Source organism: Gossypium hirsutum, chromosome D09 (genome assembly GCF_007990345.1).
Source record: "Gossypium hirsutum isolate 1008001.06 chromosome D09, Gossypium_hirsutum_v2.1, whole genome shotgun sequence".
Classification (NCBI taxonomy): Eukaryota; Viridiplantae; Streptophyta; class Magnoliopsida; order Malvales; family Malvaceae; genus Gossypium; species Gossypium hirsutum.
In genome coordinates, this window is record NC_053445.1 from 31,321,846 (window position 1) to 31,336,173 (window position 14,328).

The 14,328-nt window shown below is 30.8% G+C and overlaps 2 protein-coding genes and 2 non-coding genes across 5 annotated transcripts; 1 reads left to right on the plus strand and 3 right to left on the minus strand.

The window, feature by feature from the left end:
• Nucleotides 1–4,397: 4,397 nt before the first annotated feature.
• LOC107892954 (peroxidase 24) lies at nucleotides 4,398–8,216 on the minus strand. The gene is made up of 4 exons (XM_016817966.1): nucleotides 7,993–8,216; nucleotides 7,683–7,877; nucleotides 6,744–6,909; nucleotides 4,398–4,995 (listed from the first exon to the last, which is right to left on the minus strand). The coding sequence occupies exons 1-4, from the start codon at nucleotides 8,209–8,211 to the stop codon at nucleotides 4,586–4,588; spliced, it is 990 nt and encodes a 329-aa protein (XP_016673455.1). The 5' UTR covers nucleotides 8,212–8,216; the 3' UTR covers nucleotides 4,398–4,585.
• Nucleotides 8,217–10,272: 2,056 nt separating this feature from the next.
• TRNAP-AGG (transfer RNA proline (anticodon AGG)) lies at nucleotides 10,273–10,344 on the plus strand. The gene has a single exon. It is a non-coding gene; the product is annotated as a tRNA-Pro (tRNA).
• Nucleotides 10,345–10,511: 167 nt separating this feature from the next.
• TRNAP-UGG (transfer RNA proline (anticodon UGG)) lies at nucleotides 10,512–10,583 on the minus strand. The gene has a single exon. It is a non-coding gene; the product is annotated as a tRNA-Pro (tRNA).
• Nucleotides 10,584–10,759: 176 nt separating this feature from the next.
• Nucleotides 10,760–14,325, minus strand: LOC107891875 (pentatricopeptide repeat-containing protein At2g36980, mitochondrial). Of its 2 annotated transcripts, none has more exons than XM_041100305.1 (2): nucleotides 11,414–14,325; nucleotides 10,760–11,092 (listed from the first exon to the last, which is right to left on the minus strand). In XM_041100305.1, the coding sequence occupies exon 1, from the start codon at nucleotides 14,074–14,076 to the stop codon at nucleotides 12,187–12,189; it is 1,890 nt and encodes a 629-aa protein (XP_040956239.1). In that variant the 5' UTR covers nucleotides 14,077–14,325; the 3' UTR covers nucleotides 10,760–11,092; nucleotides 11,414–12,186. The 2 variants fall into 2 exon arrangements, with proteins under 2 accessions (XP_040956239.1, XP_016672292.1); XM_016816803.2 differs by having other exon boundaries at nucleotides 10,760–11,223.
• Between the last annotated feature and the right edge of the window lie 3 nt (nucleotides 14,326–14,328).

Below are 14,328 nucleotides of genomic sequence, written 5' to 3' on the forward strand. Positions count from 1 at the left end.
TTCTAATTTGTGTTTTTTTTAAGATAATTATGTCAGGTTTTTCACGATCAAGTGCTTCTTCCTAAAATTCTTGAGGAATCAAAAGGAAATGGGTTCCAGAAGAAGATGTTGCGTTGGTTGCTTGTATGGTTGACTTATACAATGTTAGAACCTATAACACAGATACGGGATTCAAGGCCGGTTATTTAAATGAGCTAGAAAGAATGTTAGAAAAAGATTTACCTCATGTTATGTTGAAGGCTAAACCTAATCTTGAATCGAGGATTAAGACATTGAAAAAGGATTGGGCAACCGTTTAAGACATGCTTAGTGGAAAAGACAATAGCGACTTTGGTTGGGACGAGTATAGGCAGATGGTTGTTGCTAAATGTGCTATGTGGAACTCATATATAAGCGTAAGAATTATTTTCTATTTTTTTATATTGTTTCGACCAAACTTATTTCTAATGTGAATTCTTTTTTCTTATAGAGTCATAAAGCAGTCGGTCAATTCAGACATCATAGTTTCCCTTATTGTGATCAACTTACTTCCATATATGCAAAAGATCGAGTCATTAGAAAAGATGCTCAAACAACTGCAGATATTGTTGAATAAATAGATGCTGAGGATATAGCTACTACAAATAATCTTGAAGAAGGAAGCAATTACCAGGGATGTGAAGATGATGCTTTCTTGGATGAGATGGATGTCTTGGCTACACAACCGCAATCGTTGAAGCCAAACCAAGATGGTTCCACATCTTCAAAGAGGGAAAAAAAAAGATTTCTGATGAAAGTGAACAAATTTCTACTTCAATTACTGATACTGTCATATTTTTGGGGGAAAACATACAGACTGTTGGCCTTGAATTAAGTAGGAGCATTGCTTCTTAGAAAGTGCTCAAAAATTATATCAGGCCTTATGTGAAGTAGAAGGACTAAATGAGGATGAGCGCTATTGTGCGTTGAGCAAAATCCCAGACCATCCAACGCAAATGCTAATTTTATTCAATTTACTTTCTTCTATATGATTGGAATGGGTGAAAAGATTTCTTGCTGACCATTAAAAATTATGGTTGTGTTAGTGATATTTTGGTAACTTTTTTTATATATAATATTTGGATGGTAAGATGCCATTAGTAGAATGTCATAAACTATTATAACTTTTTGATATTGTAAAATTTAACATATAAATGATGGCATATAAGTTAATGATATCATATAACTTTTTGTTAATGTATGAACATTATGTTTGGATGTAAAATATAATTTTCAAGCTATTTATTACTTTTAATCTTTTGCTTTTTAGTTTAGAAGGTAATTAAATTATTTGTTTTGCTAATCATATTTTAACACATTAAATATGTATTACAGTTTAAAAATAATAATGTAGGTTATATATTATTTTTCTAATATTATATATTATGATTTTTATTAATTCATATTTTAATAATAATTATATTAAAAACGTTATTAAATTATATATTATTTTATTAAATTATATTTAATAATAATTATGTTAAAATATTATTAAATTATTTATTTTTGTTTTTATTAAATTATATTTAATAATAATCTTATTAAAATTTAATAATAATAATCATCATCATCTACCTAAAAAATTCTGCTAAGGATACTTTGGTCATTTAAACCTTTTTCTTTATACAATTACAACATCTATTCCATCCAACCAAACACAAGAATGCTATTACAGTTCTATTCCATTACAGTCCTATTCCATTCCCCCCAACCAAATGTGACATTACAGTTGTAAGTAAAGGTGCTCATGGGCTGGGTCGAGCCGGGCCCAGTCGAGCTCAACTAAAAATTCAGACCCATTTACAAGACACGGGCCTAAAATTTTGCCCAAGCCCGACCCGGATAAAAATGCTAGAACCAGGCCCAACTTGGCCCGCCCGTATTAATTTTTATATTATTTTTAAATATATATAATACATCAAAAATACTAAAAACATCAAAATAAATATTTCCCAACAAATTGAAAATAAATTTTAAAAAATATGTAGACTTAAATAACACTAAAATAAATACAACTTAACAAGCAAATACCTCTAAAATAATAACAAAATTAACAAATGCCTTTAAAATAATAACAAATTTAATAATAAAATAAGTTTTATACAATATCCAAACAATAACAATAAAATAGTAGCAATATAATAGTAAAATTATAGTAAAATAGAGAGAAAATAACAAGAAAATAACATTAAAAAAGCATTTTTTTGTCTTTTAGTGAATTCGGGCCGGGCCGGGCCCGGGCCAAAATACCTTACCCGAGGCCCGGCCTATTTTTTAAACGGGCCTTATTTTTTTGTTCAAGCCCATTTGTTGGGCCTATATTTTTGCACAAATCCTTCCACATTTCGGGTGGGCCTTCGAGCTGGGCCGGGTGGCCCAACCCATGATCAAGTCTAGTTGTGAGGCTGTCATTTTAATAATTTAATTTAAAATTACTTTAATTAGTATTTGATTTTACAATTATTATTTAATTTAATTTTTAGTATCATGTCATTTTTTATTTTTTTAAATAATCGTAAATATAATATTTATTTGTATATTAAGTACAATATAATATTATGTCTTAATTAAATTAAAAACAATTGTGCATTTTAGAATTGTTTGCTAAGTTAAATAGAAAATAAAATAATTTCAAATTTTGATTTATTTGTATGTATTTGTTTTTAATTAGTCTTTAACTTTATTTAAGAAAAAAAATCTAAATTGATTAAAATAATAAAAATAAAGGGTAAATTGATTCAAAATTTAAGATTACACTTGTAATCTAAGATAACCTAAAAAATGAGTCATAATGACATCTTGACACTATTCCGTAATGTGTGATTACGAGATGGCCAGAATGTTGACAATTCAAAAATCGTAATTACATTCAAAAATGTAACATTACGAGTTATAATGTTACATTCGGCGAACCAAACACCCCTTAAAATAATTGTTTTGATATGGAAAGAATGTAAACCCATCTAATTAATTCAATAAAATTTCAAGTTAAAACTCACGTGGTAAGTCCCCAATTACACACTTCACATATGTAAGCTTGTCTCAAAAAAGTCACTTTATAACTCTTCTTCGACCAGGTGATGGATAAATTGTTATACGATGATAATTATTTATATATATTTATATTTTATATTTTATATTTTATTATATAATAACCCGACCCAGAATCCAACCTGGAGAACCGACCCAAAAACCCACTAAAATACAATTCCAAAAACCCTTTTGGGACGAGGATCGGAAACACCCCTTTTTCTTATAATCTTCTTCTCTACTTATTGGCCTTCTAGACCAAAATTCCCCCATTTACTTCCACTTCCGTTGATCATATGTATCAACAATTATCAAACACTCTAGCAACCAAACCATTATAAATCTCAATTCACCCTTGAGCCTAACAAATTCCATATTTTGTCATTTTATATATAATAATAAATTTAACTCTAAATTTTTTTTATCTTCATTTAATTTGACTTCATTTTTTTATTTGGGAGAAATTAACTCTCAACTATTTTATTTTGAGTCAAATTAGAAAAAGCTTTCTACAACTTAACAAATCTTTTAAGAATTGCATTAGACGCTAACGTGACAACTCGTATGGCAATCTAAACATATGGCACTACTTTAGCTTATATGTCATATTAGTAAATAATTTTAAAATTATAAAAATTAAAATATTTATAAAAAAATTACAAAAAAATTTAAAAAATTATTAAAAAAATAAAAACTCTTCAAAACCAAAAAGCATAACACAATATATTTTAAAAAAATAAAAAAAATAGTTTTTTCAAACTTTCATAAATATTTATAAAAATTGAAAAATTGCAAATAATTTTGTAAAAAAAAGTTCTTGGAAGTTACCAAATTATAAATAGAAACCTATTCAATTTAAAAAAAAATCAAAAGAACATAATATTATAAATTTTAATGTATTTTTATTAAAAAATATGAAAACAATATTTGATATATATATTTGGTATCAATATATTTTAATACTACTTACACAATTAAGATAATCTTTAAGTTTACTTTTTTTTTTAAATTGAAGAGTATTATATTCTTTAAATTTTGGAAATTTTAAAAAGATTAAAATTCTTTTGCAAATTTTAAAAATAATATAGAAATTTTATTGGAAAATTAAAAAGTTATTTTTATTTTTTAAAAAATTTAAATTATTTATTAATATGATAATAAGAAAAAAGAATACAACATCAACATTGAAAGGTAAAAGGCTAACTTGCTCAAATAAATTAGTAGAGGCCAAACTGAATAATGATGTGAAGATGAAGGGTCAACTTTTTTTTTTATCATCTTTTTATATATAAAACATCAAAATAAGTATTTAACGGTAGAATTTTAACGCAAAGACTATTTTACTGCTTTTATTTAAGGTAGGAAGATTAATTTTCTGTTTTTCAAGTAAAGGAACTAAACGAGGATATAATACATTGACTTCTATGGCAATTTTACCTTATTTACCTTTAAATTTTAAAAAAAAAAACTAAATTCTTCAAATTCTTTTTCATGTATGTGTTCCTGCGAATCCCGAACCCTAAATCTTGGAAATGCTTCAGAGATTAACAACACGACAATTTCGCCTGATTTCTCCATCCTTTCCAGTAAGAACATCAATGGCGGCCATTTTCCTCATGGACCTCGCAAATGCAGCGAAAAACAAGCCTCTTGATCTTTGTAACCGAATCACAATCGATTCCGATTCCTTGTTTGTGAGAAGCGCCGCATCCGATATGAACAATCCTTTGTTTTGGCGTAAGATGTGATAGTAATGTTTGTCGAATGATCGTGAACTCCCAGGATCCATTTCCACTATCGTCTTCGGATTTGCCAGGTTCGGGCATTGTTTCCTCAAGAAGTCGGCGTATGTCGGATCTAAGGTTGGATCGGCGTCACCTTTGCCGGTGAAATTGTAGAGTCTTCTTGAGAATGTTCCACAGTGAGCAACTCCAATGGTGTGAGCGCCTGGTTCAAGAATTTAATGCTAAATTACTAATACGAATTTCATTCATAGTTTAATCAAAGACTAATTGAGTTGAAGTGGCTAGGGATTATTTTAATTAATAATAAAATTAAAAATATTTTCTAAAATTAAATATTTTAATTCATAATAATTTTAAATATGTTAAAAAAATATCTTATTCTCTTAAATATTATGTACCTTCTCTTAAATCTTATTCTTTTGTACTCGTAAACCTAATTGAACAATGAGATGAAATCATCAAAATTTTTATATATGTGATTATCATATTTTGTAATATGACATAATTATCTTTACATATTATATCATGAAATAGTATACATACACTTTTAAGGACATATAACATAGCAAATTGTTGTATGATTAAATTGTGAATGCACGATAATTATTATAACATTATTCTATTAATGATGTGCGGCCTAAACCTTAAACATGTAACTAATTTTATGGTATACTATAAGATATACGATTAGTATTATATAATTAAGGTATATTAGTTATGTATATTAATTATATATCATATTACATATTAAATTCCGTTTGGCATGTTGGTTGGAGATAACATCGCCATATGTCAAATTCTATCGAATTGGTCAAAAAGCTTTTTCGAGGATCCCTTTTACTAATAAAGAAGGTAAGAAAAGAGAACAATGAGGAAGAGTGATTTATTTGAAATTAGGATTGGCCGGTAAAAAAAATACTTTTCTGTGGGAATGAGTCTAGTTGATGTAGCAGAGGAGCCTAGCCTATATACAATTAGTTACATATTTAAGGCTTAAGTAGCATATCGTTAATAGAAGAATACTCATTGTAATATCGTAATGTTATAATAATTAATATATTATATATCCTTAAATGTGTATGTATATTATTTTATATGATATAATATGTATTAAATATAATTATGTCACATTTTAAAATAAATTCATATCATAATATTTATTTTAATTATAATTTTTGTTTAAAAATTTTAACTAATTGAATTGATCAAGTAATAAAAGAGATAATCATAAATCTAGAAATTTTGATGACTCCATCTTATTGTTGAGTTAGGTTTACGAATATAAAGAATAAGATTTAAGAGAATAAGATGATAAATGAGATATTTTTATATTTTTTAAACATTTTAAAATTTATTATTAATTATTCTATTTAATTTTATAAATTATTTTATTGATATTTCAACGCTTTGTGAAAACTTTAACCAAAGTTGAGGACTAGTTTTGATGACTAAAACATAACTTTAGTCATCAAAGGAAATGTGTTTGAGTTTTTTTAGGAAGCAAAAATCTATGTATTTTGCTTTATCTGAATAATGAATGAGATTCATATCTTCAGCGCAAAATGATATTTAATTTGGATTCAGATTTGAGTATTAAAAATTGAATAATTTGCGAGTGATATTTGACCTACCGTCATCCCTAAAATGAAGTCTTTTGATTATGGATGTATATTTGTTTGGACACACACCCATTATGTTTTTTTCATGTTTTTTTTTAATCATTTTATTATAGGTTCTAATCATATCTGTTTTCTTTTACATAATGTTTAGAATTATCCATAGTCCCTCCCTAATTCATAAATAGAGTATAATGTGCTTCAGCGCACTCGAACCCACGTCATCCATACCAATCGAGTTATGACTCAACTGACTAGTATTATTTTTCATGTGTGCGCGTGTTTGGTATTATCAAATTTAATATAAAGTAATAAAATAAAATAAAAAATATACCTGAAAGAACAACAAGATCATTAACATCAAGGGTTTTGTTGTTAAAAGTTTGAAGCAAAGAGGTGAAATCTGCAAAGGGTGAAGGGATGTTTCCATTGGTCTCACTTGCAAGTGAAATTCTCCCATCTCTTCTTCCAAGGGCTACGTTCCATAACCGTCTCTTAAACTATAATATTAATTCAAAAAAGAAAAGATATTATTAATTGTTTTTTATTATAAAAAAATCATAGTCGGAAATTGAGGAATTATTGTAAATATTCTGATTCGAACACCGATTCTCGAATTTATCAATATTATCTATTAAAAGTAAGAATATGATAGTCTTGGTTGATATGTTATTAGGTGTAAATGAGAGTACATATGTACTCAAACTTACTCAAGTTTTAGTACTCGAAAAAAGAGCTTGAATTAGGTACAATTCGCCATTTTCAAATTGAGCTTGAGTAACTCGAACTATCATGCGCGTCGAATTCAAGTATTATAATTTTTTTGTTGGAGAAACTCATGAACCTATTTAGTTTCTTTATGTATTTAATTATAATAAAAATTATCAATTGAAACTCGAACTCAAACATGTATAGTCGAGTTCAATGCTGAGCATGAGAATCCAACTTAACTTTTATCAAGTAAATAAGGTTCATCAAGTTTAATTGAGCAAGCTCAAAAATTTCGATTTTTATATCAAATCAAACTTGAACATCAAATTTGAAATTCAATCAAACTTGACCTTGAGATTTGAACATTAAAATTTGAGCTAAGCTCGAGATTCTGATAGCGAAAGCTCATCTTAGCTTAATTACACCCTCAATTGCCTCATTATATAGAAACACAAAAAAATAAATACCGAACACAATAACTACAACCATAATAAACGCAAGCGGAAATATATGAATGATGAAATATCAAAATTTAAATCCCTATAGGAATAGATATACTTACCGGTGCAGAAACAGCATCACGAGCTGCCAATGCAAGGATATCAGCACAAGAAACAACATTAGGGCAAACCTTTTCAATAGCATTCTTGATATCATCGATCACATCGAATCCCTTCAAAGATCGATTCGGAATCGCGTCTTTTTCAGCCTTGGAGTCATTATTAACTGTATCCAACAACACTGAACCATCGCAACCCTAACAAAACATAACCGTTTCACGGTAAAAGTAAACAACAAATAGAGTTAATATACATGTAACTTGGCTCCCAAGAAGCCTAAAAATCACTTTATTTGAATATATATATAGTTACCCTAACAAAGCAATCATGGAATTGCATTCGAATTAGTTGAGCACCCAAAGCTGGATTAGTTCGAGTTTCATTCGTGATAATCCGTTTTACTATCCGATTAGCCTGCGGACACGTTACCTTATAAAAGTTATACCTTAACCTATGTGCATTGCAACCGTTTAAAAATCCGAGCAAAGAAAGAGAAACAAAGAGAATGAAAATGGTATATCCAACCGTCATTCTTACCGAATTAAGACTCAATTGAGAAGGTTAGTGCTTTAAGAACCCCTTTATATAGGCCAACAGAACCAGCGTTTGGGATTGTTAATAATATTAAAATTATTTGTATATTTGAATTTATTATACACAAAAATAAAATAAATATAACATAAAAGCATATCCAAGTAATGTATATTTAAAAAAAAAAATCATTATCCAATCTACATCTATTACAAATAATAATTATAATATGTGAATGGTTAAAATATTCTATAAGTCTTCCTACTTTTCATAAATTTAGAATTTTAGTTCTTATATTACTATTTCTAAGAATTTAGCCATCATAACTTTTTAAATTTTAAAATTCAGGTTCAACTGTTAACATTGTTAAATTCAATTTCATTATAATGTCATTTTTTAAAATTACATTGCTACTAAGTGAATTTTTTTTTATTTCGAAATGTCATATCAATAAATTTAGCAAATTGAACCTAAATTTTAAAATTTAAAAGATAGAAAGACTAAATTTCTAAAAATAAAAGTATAAAGATTAAATTTCAAATTTATGAATATATACGAATTGATTTTCCAAATTAAATAAAACCTATAAATAAGGGCGGTGTGGTTGTCTCCCAATTATTAGTTCCAATTTTAAAAATGAAGAAAATTGACTTTAAAGTTTTAATAAATAAGTTAGGAATAAATCTAATTATTTTAAAATTTTATATAATAAAAAATGAACACAAAGTTTCCATTTTTCTCTCTCAAAGTCAAACCTTATAAAAGATTTTTGTGTTGTAAATAATATATATATATGTTTAATATATTTTATATTTATATAAATCCTGGTTGGTTGAAAATTTATGATTTATTTTTATTATGTAGGTCTATATGTATGCTTAGAAAAGAGGTTGAAATTCCTATTTCTCACATTATTTTATGAAAATGCAGAATAAATTTGACAACTTTTATTAATTTTCAACCAAGAAAGCAATATATATGATAAAAGAATTAAAGCTAATTAAGAAAAGAATAATGACCCCAATTTTATGGGATAATTTTATGCTTGGGTAAGAAGAAACTTAAACTTGGGTTCTATTACCCTTAAATAGATTTAAATATTTAATATTTAAATAAATTTGATTTAAACTTTGCAGCACATTCATTGCATTTGCATCTTAAGATCTCTTAACATTAACAAATCATCAAGTAATTAATAAAATGAAAAGCTAATTATGTTTGTTTAAATTGTAAGCAACTTATTGTTGCAAATTGTTTTAGTTCATTTCTTTAACTACACTTTAGCTTAATTAATTATTTCACATGATACATAATTTACTTCGTAGTTGTGTAATTATTGGGATGACTTAAATTTATGTACTCTTCCTTAAGGCGCGGCTTCTGCTTTCACTATATTCTCTAAAGCTAAAATCAAAAGTTGACCCGAGGGATAAGCTCTTCCTCTTCTTAGCTGCGTACCCGGTCTTGGGAGTCAAGTAAGGGCATGGCTTAAGCCAGCTCCTAACCCTAGGCCCTAGGGTGAGGTATCAACATAAAGTCAAGTAGGACAGAACGATTAGCTTAGCAGTGAACAAGAATCATTCAATCAGCTCTAGAGCTGGGAGTTCTCCTTCTAGATTTCTCTTTGCCAACAAGAGGAGTCAATTTAGTAGTTCACGATGAAAGGCATGGTATAGAAAGGCGAGAAAGATCAGGCAAAATCCAAGTTGAAATTGATCTCAGACCCGGTAAATAGGGGTTTTCCTAGCTCCAGGGAAATGGATTTTTAAACCATCCCAAGTGCTGCACACATGGTGCATGAATGTATTAAAATATCAACTATTCATGCATCAATATGTAAATAGAGAATGTATTGAAAATGGTAACATAAATAAACCAATACACAAATTATTGAGTCTACTACTTATGCCTTGCCACATGACATTATCATCCTTCTTCGTCCAAATTAATTTAATAGTTATTTATAATTTTTTTCTTATTCTTTTTTCAAAATACAAAGTGTTATTTATTAGATTTATATTACATAATTAAGCAAACCTAGTTGCAAGTGTAAACACAAAAGGGCATTTGGTCTAGTGGTATGATTCTCGCTTAGGGTGCGAGAGGTCCTGAGTTCAATTCTCGGAATGCCTCTTTTGCTTTATGTATATCTTTTTGGTTTCTTAAATGGGCTTGGACCCAATAACTAAACCCAACGCCTAATGTTCAAATAAGCTTGACTATTCGTTGACTTTTTAGATCAGAAAAAGAGCTTGACTTTTTTAAACAAAAAAGGACAAAAAGAAAACATTGCTTTTAAAGGGGCGTTCCGAGAATTGAACTCGGGACCTCTCGCACCCAAAGCGAGAATCATACCACTAGACCAAACGCCCTCCTTGTTCTGTGGGTTTCAAACAAATTATTTAATTATAAGTAGTCAGAATGAAATGACAACAGGCAGAGGGCAAGCAATTACTACCCTTTTTCATGATCTTTAAAATACACAACTTCGTGCGTTCAGATCTAGAGTCAAGTTGGTTAAGTATCACAAACTGACCTAAGACATTCCTTCCTCAAGAGATATTGTTAATATTTTAGACATTATTAATACACAGACTTTTTGTTTGCCAAAACATTAATAAATATATTGAATGAGCATTGTCTACTTTAACTCATTGGGCTTCTAGGATGAAAGTAGTGCGGACAATTGTATACCAAGACCAACTTTAGAAGACAGCCAAGGTAGCATTCATGGCTTCTCTTTAAGATCACAACCTCCTCTAGTCCAACAAAGGCCAACTGTCCTAATGGCATATTATTAGCACCACCAGAGCCTGTTCTGATACCAAATTTCGTGGTTCCCACCAACTTGCAAGGTATTGTCCATTTCAATCCATTGAGCCTCACGATTTTGTCCACAAAAAAAAGCACCTCGTAAGTTGAAGGTCATATGAACACTTATAGCGAGACCAACTCTAATACATAACCAATGTGACATTCATGACACCTCTCTCAGACCATGACATGCTTTGCCTAGTAGCAAACAGAAAAAAAATCAAGATTTTGCCCCAAAGTTGTATTGCTCTTATGACATCAGGCATCATAAGAAAAGTACTGACCGACTTAAAGTGCATGTATTGTACACATATAAGGTGTTAAAAAACAGACAGCATTGGACTTCATATCTTGCTACTACTCAAAACCAAGAAGATAGGTAATGTACCTCCAATGGTGCAGGGTCAATGTTCCCAGAAGTCTCTTAGGCTTAGGCTACCATTTATCTGATGAGAGAAACCTAATCTGATCGGTCCAATGGATTTCAACTGTAACAGAATGAAAACCAACCATATGCTCTAAAACTACTGCCTCTGTGCAGCAATAAGTTTCGTCCATAACTTGCTCCATGTTACAATCCCAGTTCTCCAGAACATACAACTTCAGACGTCCAGTTCCTAACAATCTCTCACCTTTTCTAGTTAAGGTGGCATATTCATCCTTCCTACCAGTAGGCTCTGCTTATAACTTTGGAACCCTTTTTAACTTGGAAATAAGCCGTCTCACATGTATTTTGAGAAACTGGGTTTAACTCAATGTTCTTAATCTCTCCATAGTACTTTGGCAAAGTCATCATCATCACCCATACAATGCCCTTATCTGACCAACAACAAACTTTACTGGGATTTGTCAGCATCAAAATTTACAACACTGATTCTGGAATTTCAAAGGATTTTGATGTCGAAGTTGACCAGGAGTTCCTATCAAATCCCATTACTGGCTTCATTATTACCGGAGCACTCAAACATGAACCATTAAAATGTCTGCTATCAACATCTGACTTCAAGTCCTTGGAAATAACAATTTCTTCAGGCAAAGAAGCTGGAAAGAATTCAAAAGAACCTTTTGGTACCTTTATTCTCTATTAACCATTCAGTACAAACAATGGAACCTTGTCGGAGAATCTGAATATGTGTATGTGTTGTGTATATATATGTATATTCAAATTTCGAAACTAGAAAAGCAAGGATTTCTCATTTCCGGATCAAGAGAGTTTAATATCATATATAGCTCTTCCCTATATGGATGTGAAATGTTACCTGCAACAAAAACTGTCACCTTATTTTTCACTTCAATCCAACTATAACCAGGCATTTTCTTGACCCCTTGATCCACCATTGCTTTCCTCACAATCTCAGCTTCCTTCCACTGCCCGCTAGCACAATACAAGTTCGACAATAACACATAACCCATATCTTTTTGAGAGTCTACACTGTGCTGTAAATCGTCCCGGACACTAACCCCCATTCTGACATCCCCGTGAATGGAACATGCACCTAGCAGGGCTTCATATGAGCTGCTCTTAGCCTCAACAGTATCTTTTTTCGAGTATTTACTAGACAACTCTTTTGCCTCTACTAAATACCCACCCCGGCCAAGCATATCCACCATGCATGCTACATGATCTATCTCATAGGTAAGACCATACAAAGAGCTCATAATATCAAAAAATAAACGACCTTTATTGATAAGGCCTGCATGGCTACAAGTCATTAACAAGCCTATAAAGCTAACTTTATCTGGTTTCATCCCATGTGCCACCATCTCATCATAGATCTGTAATGCTTGAGTAGACAACCCATGCATTCCAAATCCAAACAACATTGCATTCCAAGAAACCAAATCCTTCTCAAGAATTTCATTAAATGCGTAGCTTGACCCTTTGATATCCCCACATTTAGCATACATGTTAACCAGGCCATTTCCAACATAGACATAGGCTTGAAAGCCATACCTAATCACACAACCATGGACCATTTTGCCAAACCCAAGTACCGCCAAACTCGAACAAGCATGAAGTATAGCTCCAAATGTGAACTCATCCAGGCATATACAACTTCTTACCATCTGAACAAACAAGTTAAGAGCTTGTTCTCCTTCCCCGTTTCTCGCATACCCTGCAATCATACTAGTCCAAGAAATCACGTTCTTCATCGGTGCACGTTGAAACACATGAAAGGCATCAATGGTGTTCCCCATTTTTATATAACCATCAATCATAGCATTCCAAGACACTTGACTGAGTAACCCAACAGATTCAAACTCTTTTATAGCAACATCCATGCAACCGAGTTTAGCATAAAAACTCAAAATCGAGTTCTTTACTTCCATAGCTGAGCTCCAACCGATTTTAATAATAAACCCATGCGCTGTACACCCATATGCATAATCCGAGGATTCGGTACACGCATTCATTAGAGAACTAAAAGTCCACTCATCAGGAAAACAACACAAACTCTCTCTCATTTCTTTAAGCAACTGAATACACATTTCAACTTCCCCATATCGAGCAAAACCCGTAATCATAATGTTCCAAGCAACTAAAACCCTTTTTGGCATCTCATAAAAGGTTTCAAATGCAACACTAAACTGACCAGAATTTGCATAAGCAAATAGAAGAGAACACCAAGTCACTTCATTTCTTATACTTCCACCCATCTCTTCAAACGCTTTTCTTGCACTACAAGGATCTAAGCATTTCCCATACATATCAATAACAGAATTATTAACAGGTAAATAGCATTGGTACCCGAAAGCAATGATTAATGCGTGGACTTTTGTTCCATTACGAAACGAGCCAAGGCCGGAACAAGCATTTAGAGTTGATGTGAAGGTGAAGTGGTCAGGCTTTGTGTTGGTATATCTCATGAGGTGGAAAAGAGAGAGTGCATCTGTGTGAAGACCCAATTGAGAGTAGCTTGAAAGCATTGCATTCCAAGTGATGGAGTCTTTGTGAGGCATTTCATCGAACAGTTTGCGAGCGGTCGTGATAAAGCCGGACTTTGACAAAGACACGATTTTGGAGGTCAGTTGGTGCAAATTTGAAGGCATGTCTCATAGTTCAAAGCATTGGAACTTGGACGTTGATGTCAAATGTCGATTCCCAGCTGGCGGATAATTTCAGGTTTTGAGGCTTTGAATTTCGGGGCTCAGTCCTGGGTTTTGCCTCGACATGAAATAAATTCCTTTATTTTTTTTCAACTTTTTATTAATAAAAATATTTAGTCAAATTTGACCGAATCAGTTGGTCCGAACTGATGAAATGAGTGGTTTTATATTCTTTTTTATTTTTTAATAAATCAT

Excerpts from the sequence above, each read along its gene's own strand:
- LOC107892954 (XM_016817966.1), bottom strand. The coding sequence starts at position 8,211 with ATGACGGTTGGATATACCATTTTCATTCTCTTTGTTTCTCTTTCTTTG. Across the intron at positions 7,878-7,992 it reads TCCATGATTGCTTTGTTAGG|GGTTGCGATGGTTCAGTGTT; the intron begins GTAACTATATAT and ends ATGTTTTGTTAG. Across the intron at positions 6,910-7,682 it reads GTGATGCTGTTTCTGCACCG|TTTAAGAGACGGTTATGGAA; the intron begins GTAAGTATATCT and ends TTAATATTATAG.
- LOC107891875 (XM_041100305.1), bottom strand. The coding sequence starts at position 14,076 with ATGCCTTCAAATTTGCACCAACTGACCTCCAAAATCGTGTCTTTGTCA.